At 41.3% G+C, this 8,918-nt stretch overlaps 1 protein-coding gene across 1 annotated transcript in view; it reads right to left on the reverse strand.

The window, feature by feature from the left end:
- FER1L6 (fer-1-like 6 (C. elegans)) overlaps window positions 1-8,918 on the reverse strand; it is a 134,441-nt gene that overhangs the window by 872 nt on the left and 124,651 nt on the right. Inside the window, exon 39 of the mRNA XM_006879308.1 lies at window positions 1,623-1,723. Within this exon, the coding sequence (XP_006879370.1) occupies window positions 1,623-1,723 (101 nt within the window). The remainder of the gene's footprint in view (window positions 1-1,622; window positions 1,724-8,918) is intronic.

Consider the following 8,918-nt stretch of genomic DNA (forward strand, 5'->3'; position numbering starts at 1 on the left):
TTGCCAGGAGGGACGGGTCCTTGGAGAGGGACGTCATGCTTGGGAGGGTGGAGGGACAGCGCAGGAGGGGAAGGCCCTCTATGAGGTGGATTGATTCGGTGACTGGGGTAATCGGGATGGGTGTGTTGGAGGCAGTGCGATTGGCACAGGATAGAGCAGGGTTTAGGGCTGTTGTGCATAGGGTCGCTATGAGTTGCAAATGACTCGGCGGCACATAACAACAACAACAACATTTCCTGCGTTCTTCAAAGCAGCTTTTTAGTGCCAGAGTCGAGTGGTGGGCTTAATAAAGAATTTTACGTTCATGAGCACTTACACCCACGACTGTGAGGATGATCCTGACTGCACCGGGTTTCTGGGGCCGCGGCGTATGGGAGGCTGCCCATTTCTCCCGTGGAGGAGCTGGCAGATCCAAACAGTTGGCCTTTTCTGTTAGCAACGCAGCACTTAACACGCTATCACACTACGGCCACCAGAGCCCCTTAGTAAATGATTGTTGCTGGTGTGTGTGTCGAGTTGGAACACACTCATAGCGGACCCTCCAGCAGGTTTTCAGAGGCAGTAAACAGCATGGGAAGAGTTGGAGAGATTACTCATCTTTTCTCCCATGGAGCAGCTGGTGGATTTGAACCAGGTACCTTTGGGTTGGTAGTGCAATTCCTTACTACTAATCCACAACCCTAGGGACTTATTCCTCATGAATAATTAAGCATCCATTATTAATTAAATCTCAGCAAAGAAGTAGATTAAATGTTCAGTTGAGGGGTAGAGGTGGTGAGCAAATATACTCATGAGGTATAAAATCTATTAAATAATCCAGAGTCATTAAAAATCCTAATTATGACAACAACGGCAACAACCTTAGTGGGACAGTGGTTGCAAACTAAAAGGTCATTGGTTTGAACCCATCAAGGAACGGGTGGAAGAGAGACGAGCCAGTGCGCCCCACAATATTATATCCTTCAAGGCCACACGGGCCACTTCTCTGGGGCGGCTGAGTCAGAACCAACTGAATGTCAGAGGGTTTATGCCAATAGCATAGAACTCGAAATGATACTCAGATAATTTCCTGTGATTAGAGAATAAGAAAAATTCTCATGTGACTTTTTTTATTCACATGAAAAATGTCTAAGAAGGAATGTATGTTAGTTATTCTAGAAAAGCTTATCTACTCTAGACTAACTTCCCCAACCATTTGCAAAATATTTTGTAAGGTTTTTAAAATATTTTTCATTTCTAGAAATCAAAACACTATACAGCCTAGGCAGCATGTTGCTAGGAGGAGCTAATCCTTGAAGAGGGACATGATGCTTAGAGGGGTAGAGGGTCGGTGTAAGGAAAGGAAGACCTTCAACCGGGTGGACTGACATGATGTCTGCTGCAATGGGCTCTGGTGTGATAGGAAGTGTGAGGATGTTTACAGGATGGAGTGGGGTTTAGATCTCTGTTCATAGTGTTGCTATGAACTGTAATCGACTCAAACGCACCTAATAACAACAACTAACAATTGACTGCTGCACTCCCATGTGTTGGCTGGAAGGACCCTCCTGGTGGACGCCCACATCCATGAAGTGCCAAGCGCCCTTCCCGTTTCCAATGTTCTCATTCACAACACCACTCACTTGGGTTTCGCTAGAGGTTCTGGCTCCTTTCTGGCTTTTCCCACAGGATTTTTCTCAGCTTCTTCCGCAGTAACTAAGTGAAATTCAGCTTCCACCTTGCCCTGCAGAGAGAAGAGTTCTTAGATCATCTGGGACAAAGTCAACCACCTAGGAGGTACCATCATGTTGAGAAATGCTAGGAAATAGTTTTATTCTCCTGATGATTTATTTTGAGAAATAATGTTTCCTCTTAAGCTATTTTACAGATGATCAGTCTCCTGAGATGATGTCATTGTTGAGTTTTTCAAATAGTGAAGGATCCATATGTGAACACAGAGACATATAATCTGTCACATGGACAAATGTTCCTGAAAGAATTTGCAATCTGAAGAAATAATACTGATTTCAGAAACTTGATAGTCATTAGAAAGGGACTAAGTTCTTGGGTAGCAAAACCCTTTTAAATCTGCTTTCTTCCTTTCCTATCAATGAACCACAGAGGAAATTGGTAGGCATGGCCTTTCCACTGACTTTTCCCATCATCCTTTCACTCTTTTTCCACTGGCCCCACTAATTGTTTTGGAGTTATTTTATTTGTTTTAGTACCTTCTCCTCCCCTTCATAAAAAACAGCCTTTCAGATATGAACACCGTGAATTATTTGTCTATTCAGTGTCATGCCAGAGTTATAGGCATGTTATAGATGTGCCTATAACAGACTGATAGGTGTGTTGTTATTGTTAGGGGCCACTGTGTTGGTCCTGACTCAGCAACTCCATACACACTCTGTCCAGTCCTTGGGCATCCTCACAATCGCTTTTAATCTGAACCCGTGGTTGGTGTAATTGTGTAAGGCCTGGATTATTGAAATAGAACCTTGGATTATTGAGATAGAACCTTGACAAAAGACAAAAGTCATTCTTATTCATTTATCGTGTTTTGAAGTCTCTATGTGTTTTGTGGATGGCCGAGAGAACAAACAAGTTTGTTCTGGAGAGGGCGAAATCAGGCAGCTTCTTGGTGGTAATGTTTTTGAAGCTCTGTCTTACATACTTGGGGTCAGGAGGATCTAGTCTTTGGAGGACATTATGCTTGAAAGAATAAAGGGTCAGTACAGAAGAGGAAGTCCTTGGATGAGATGGACTGACACAGTGACTGTGGCAATGAGATCAGGTGTGTCAGAAATGGTGAGGTTGGCTCAGGATAGGGCAAGGTGCAGTCATAGTCAACTCTACTGCACTTAACAACAATATGTTTCAAGTACTGTTCTAGACAGTGGGGACTTAATTGGTAAAAACAGACAAACAAAACTTCTAGCAACCTCAATCTATTGGAATTTACAATCTTGCTGAAGAAGAGTATTTCTCCTCTTGCCTTTCAATTTTATGTAACTAAGAACTCTACTTTTGAGTAGTTAAATTAAGGGAGAGATTAAAAGGTCAGACAAAGGTTTATGTACAAAGTACAGTCGTTATTCTCTGGATGCTCCAATTTTCCTGTTTGTCACAATGACATATGCCAGGCTTACCTGGACTTTCCTGCCCTCAGTCTGAAGTCAAGCAGTCAAAAGCGATCCCTGGTCTTAGCAGGAAATGGTGTTTCAAAATCAGGATCTAGTTTATAGGGGTATTGTTTGTACTGTAGTGATGTTACTCCTGTTCCTTTTGATAGACAAACTTGAGAGTATATTTTTAATAATTTGTAAGTCCATGGTGACACAAACAACACAACCAAGGGGGTGGGGTAGGAGGATATCATTTGCTACCACTGGAAGTTACTATTATGCCAATTTTTATTCTTGGCATTCGGTAATGAGGGCAAGGAAGTATGTATTTGCCATAATTGTTTTTGGAAGATGTTATAATTGATTTCTGATTGTTACCAAAAAACATATTAACAAAAAGGTGCCAACTTAATCAATGAAGAAATATTAGTAGAAATAGATGGGGAAGATGGACAGGAAAATGGAAGAGAAGAAAGGACAGAGGAATGGAAAGTTAGAAAAAACATTTTACAACCCCGAAGTCAAAGTAGTCCCTAATCTACAGAGAATCTGAGTTAGAAGACCAACCCTTAGGACGACCTGAGCTTTGGGAGGTGCTAGCTTTGGTAATATGTACTCTGTACGACGCTGCAGCATTTCATTTGTTGATGTTTATCAGGTTACCATTCTCATATGTTATGATTTACTGTCCCAAATGCTGACTATAGAAAACCAAAAAGAATTCTACTTATGTCATATCAACTTTTGATGGAGTTATGGAAAAGAAATCCTGTTATAAGTTGGGGAGACTTAACTGTACACCATTCTATATAAACATTTTGCGAGCCCTACAAACTAGACAGCATTTATAGATTGCAACTGAAAAAACCAAGACTTGTGACGTTTACTAATTTGTGTTGTAAAACAAGGATTTGTACCCACAACCTTTGACACTAAATTCCATTCTGCTTTTTCCTGTGCTCATGCTGTCCTCTACTTTTTTGGCTTAGATGAAGCAGGTTATTTGTTTAACACTGAAGGAATGTGCTTTTCTGCAGCATTCAGGAGAAATTGCAAAGTGTTGCTCTGATCTTAGTATTAGCATGGGATTTTAATCTCCATCTAAATAATAGCCTGAGGTAGCTTCAGGAAGAGTCTATTTATTGTAGAACAACGTAAGAGCTGAGTAAATAGGATCTGTGGCAGACAGCTCTGCATTTGACACTAGACTCTACTATTTACTAGGCATGTGGCCTCAGGTTCGTTGTCTGCCCTTGTTAAGTCTCATTCTCCTGGGGATATTGATAGCATGCATCCAAGAAGGATCAACTGAGAAATCAATGAAATGCTATAAACACACAGCTTTAACTAGTGCATGCTAGATTGTTGTTGTTATTGATCACCTTCCAGGCGAGCACAACTCATAGCGACCCTATGAACAGAAGGTCTAAAACCTTTCTATAACTATCAACCTTTGTCAAAGTTCATAGAGTTTCTGGAGGCATCATGTTAGTGCACCCTTAACCATCAATGTTACACTATGTCATAAATGGAAGCATGCAGTTCAATAGCAACCATTCTGCCTACACTGGATTTCCATGCATCTAGAGTCCTGTAGGGAGTAAAATGCAAAGGAAAGGTAGACAAGAAGAAGAAGTTCATTCTTATACACACCCATGTTTATTGTGGCTTTGTTCACAATAGCAAGGTGTTAGAAACAACCTAAGTGGCCATAAACAAACGAATGGATAGAGAAGCTGTGGTCTATTCACACAATGGAATACTACGCTGCACTGAAAAACAGGAACTCATGAAATATTATTCAAAATGGGTGACCCTGGAGGACATTATGCTGAGTGAAATATCTCAGTCACAAAAGGACAAGTACTGCATGGTGCCACTGTTGTAAAACAGGACTGACATTGGTGTTGGCGGGAGACTGAGAAAGATGGGTTCAATAATGTATACTGCATTGAAACAGATGAGGGAGAAAACTGTTTAAAAGGGATCTGTGATTAGGTATTTTTGTCATGACAGGAGTCTAGAGCGAAGGCTACATGGTGGAGCGGACCTGGGGGGAGGGATTGTAAAACAATGAAAATTTTTCTTTTACTTTTCTAAGAGGGGAGTGTACTGGTGGGGGAGAGTTGGGAGGGGAGAAAAGTGCAACAGTGAATGAATGGAAATCCAAAGTCTCTGTAAATTTTCCTTTAAATTAATAAAAGAAATTTTTTTTTAAAAAAGAAGTGCATTCTTCCCTAGGCATCATCCGTTATATCCTGAAGCTCCAGGCCGTGCGTCCTTCCTGAGTGACCACAGAACCTTTATCCTATCACAGAGGCAGCAGAGGGGGGGCACTGCTGACATCTGCTGCTGGACACCAGCTCCTCACTCATCTCTCCCCACGGAGCCTCACGTCCTGTTTCAACCATTAGTATCCAGCTGAGCACGAAGTGCAGACCTTAAGCTAATAATATCCTCCAAGTGTCGTTTTAAATGAAAGTGGAAGAAAGAAGTCGGCAGTTTCAGAGACTCTATCTATTAAGCCAATGACATCTATGAGTGGAAAAAAATGATAAGGAAAGGTCATGGATTATGTTGAGCTAAAGAAGTCCACTACGAAAGGCAAATACTGTATGGTCACACTCCCATGAAATAGGGGAGTAGAGAGAGATTAACATTTATTCATGGGCAGCTGGGGTGGAAAAATGGAGGGAAAGAATTACTGTTTTAGGGATGTTTAGTTTCTATCAATAATAATTGGAAGAAGGATAACGGTTGTACAGAATGATGAATGCAATCAATGCCTTGGAGTTATGTAAGAACACATTTCAGATTTGGCAAATGCTTTGTTATGTGTATTTAACTACAAACTCGAATCTTATTTGACTAGCACATACTTGAAAAGGTTATGAAGTGATTGTGCTCTGAACAGACACACCATCTTTTATGATAATTCTTGTTTCTTCTTGTTGTTTTTGTATGTTGTTCAAGTAAGTCTCACAGGCAACTCCATAAGCAACCGATCTAGACCTTATTGTGTCCTGTGCCATCCTCATCATTTGGACATAGTCAAACCCACTGCTGCTGTCACTGTGTCCATCCATCTTGTTGACAGTCTTCCTCTCTCTCATTGACCCTCCACCTTTCCAAGCATGATGTCCTTCTCCAAAGAGTGGCCTGTCCTAACACACTGAGCCTATATAAGACAATGCTTCGCCATCCTTGCTGCCAAGGAGAACTCTGGCTACGCTTTCTCCAAGACATATCTGCTTGTTCTTTTGGCAGTCTGTAGGATATTCAGTGTTTTTCTCCAAACCCACGGCTCAAAGATACCAATTCTTCTGTCATCCTCATTCATTGTCCAACTCACAGATAGATGCACAGCGAGGCATGGGAAAAGACCACAGCTTGAATCAGGTGGACTTTAGTCTTTAAGAATTGTTCCTCAATACTTGTGAGAAATGATAGGTTTGTATCAATAGGAAACCTCTTTTCATCATGCTGGAGACGTTCCATGGATCCAGAGTTCCACAAGGAGTAGCATAAAAATGGAATATGGTGTTAGAGGCTTTGGCTAAAATTCTGGTTTTCAAACACATGTTAGTAAATGTTCACAAGTCATGGATTCCTCCATGGCAAAGTATGAGTAAAGTCCTGTCTACATTGTAAAGAAAAAGAGCCAAGCAATGCAAATGGATTGCGCCCCAAGATAAGCTCTCCCCTGAATACTAAGTGTTGGGCTGCTAACCAGAGGTCACATGTAAGAAAAACAAGGAAATCCACTTTCATAAATGTATAGCCTCAGAAAACTTGGTGGAATGTTGCTAAGAATCCGAGCCAATTGCACTGCAGGGAATTTGGCTTTAGGTTTAGATGTGATAAGTCGTCTATGACTCTTAACAACAACTACAACAATGAGAGAGCTCTGTTGGCCTAGTGGACAGAAAGTTATGCTACCAAGCCAAATGTGGGTGATTTTAATCTGCAACCCTCAGACCTGGTTTTAATTGGTTTTGGTCAAACATTCTTCTAAGTGGCATAGCACTGGTCTGTCCATTTGCTGTACAGAAGTAATTCATGGTTGCTGTGATGCTAAATACTGTTACACTGATGTGTCGAATGTGATAATGGTTACCCATGCTGGACAGTGTTTGGTGGAGTTCCCCAATTAAAACAAGCTTGGAAGCAGGAGTGGCATCCACTGCTGAAATAGCTTGCCCCTGGAAGCTCTATGAACTTGGAGAAACGATGAAAGTTTATACAAGTGTTCAGGGCTTTTGTTCATAGGGTTGCTATGAGTCGTCTATGACTCGACGGCACGTAACAACAACAACAACAACAACAGTGACTTTCTAATGCATTAAAGTGGAAATGTCCACTGGTAAAACCCCTTAGGGAATTGTGACATACATAATCAGACCTTATATAATTACATTCCGCACCTAGGAATTCAACTGGGTAGTTAAATCCACGATATAATTAAAACTTCAGGTTTGGATTACACCCAGTGCTCAGCAAATACTCTCTGGATGTTCGTAGTTTCATGATGAGAGATCCTAGATGTCTTGTTGTTTTGTACTGTTTTGTTTTGTTTTGTACTGTTGAGCCAGGTCTTTTCACAGTGACCGCAGGCCCAACAGAACTAAAAGATGCCCAGTCCCTGCATTCCTCAACCAAACACTGTGCTTGGCACCATGGACGCAGCCACTCTGTCAATCCGTCTCATCAAGGGTCTTCTCTTTTCTCCTCATCCTCTTCTTTACCAGACATAATATCCTTCTCCGTGAACTGATTCTCTCCTAAAAATATGCACAAAGTATGTGAGACAGTCTCTCCCTCCTTGCTTCTAAGGAGCGCAACGGCAGTTACTCCAAACCAGATCTGGTTTTTTTTTTTTGGCTGTCTCTGGAACATTCCGGATTCTTTACCAACACAACTATTGCAAAACATCAATAATTCTTCAGTCTTCCTTATTCACTGGCCAATTTTCACATGCAGATGAAGCACTTTCCAGCACCGTGGCTTAGGTCGGAAGGTCTTCAAAGTGGCGTCTTTGCTTTGTGATATTTTAAAGAGGTCCTAGGCAGTTGATTTGCCTGGGGCAACATTGCCTGATTTCTTGACTGCTTCTTTCACAGACCCTGATTGTGGATCTGCGTAAAAGAAAATCCTTGACAACTTTGATGATTTTTCCATGTATCATTATGATGTCTACTGGTTAAGCAGTTAGAATTTTGGTCTTATTTATGTGATGTGTGACCCTTACTCAAGGTTGTGGGCATTGATATTCATCAGTAAGTACTTCAAAAGCCATCTTCATTTTCTTCAAGCAAGAGTGTGTTGTCTGCATGTCATACATTCATTGCTAGTGAATCTTCTTCCAATCCGGATGCCATGCTCTCTTCTTCATATAGTATAGCTTCTCGGATTATTTCTCTACATACAAAGGATGGGACTCTAACACACACCTTCTCTGAGTTTGGACCATGCAGTAGCATCCCCTTATCCATTCTTAACAGCAGTCTTTTGATGTATACACAAGCTCAGCACGAGGACTATAAAGTGCTCTGGAATCCCTCTTCTTTGGAATGTTAACTGTACTTATTCAGTCTGAAGCTGCATACCCAAGTATGTAGTGTGAAGTGTATAGATGTCCATAAGTTACTCTTAAATGGTTCAGCCAAATGTTTATATGTATATAGAAACTTTCTTGTGTGTGATGATATTGTGATCATGCAGCCCACAGGTGGCAGTGCTGTAAACAAATCCCTTGTCTGCTGGTGACTGGAATGAGAGAGATCAGTGAAGTTCCAACTGCTGGCTTCAAAGCAG

The sequence above is a fragment of the Elephantulus edwardii genome, unplaced genomic scaffold, assembly GCF_000299155.1.
Source record: "Elephantulus edwardii isolate Elephantulus edwardi_28Jun2011 unplaced genomic scaffold, EleEdw1.0 scaffold00003, whole genome shotgun sequence".
In the NCBI taxonomy this organism is placed as follows: domain Eukaryota; kingdom Metazoa; phylum Chordata; class Mammalia; order Macroscelidea; family Macroscelididae; genus Elephantulus; species Elephantulus edwardii.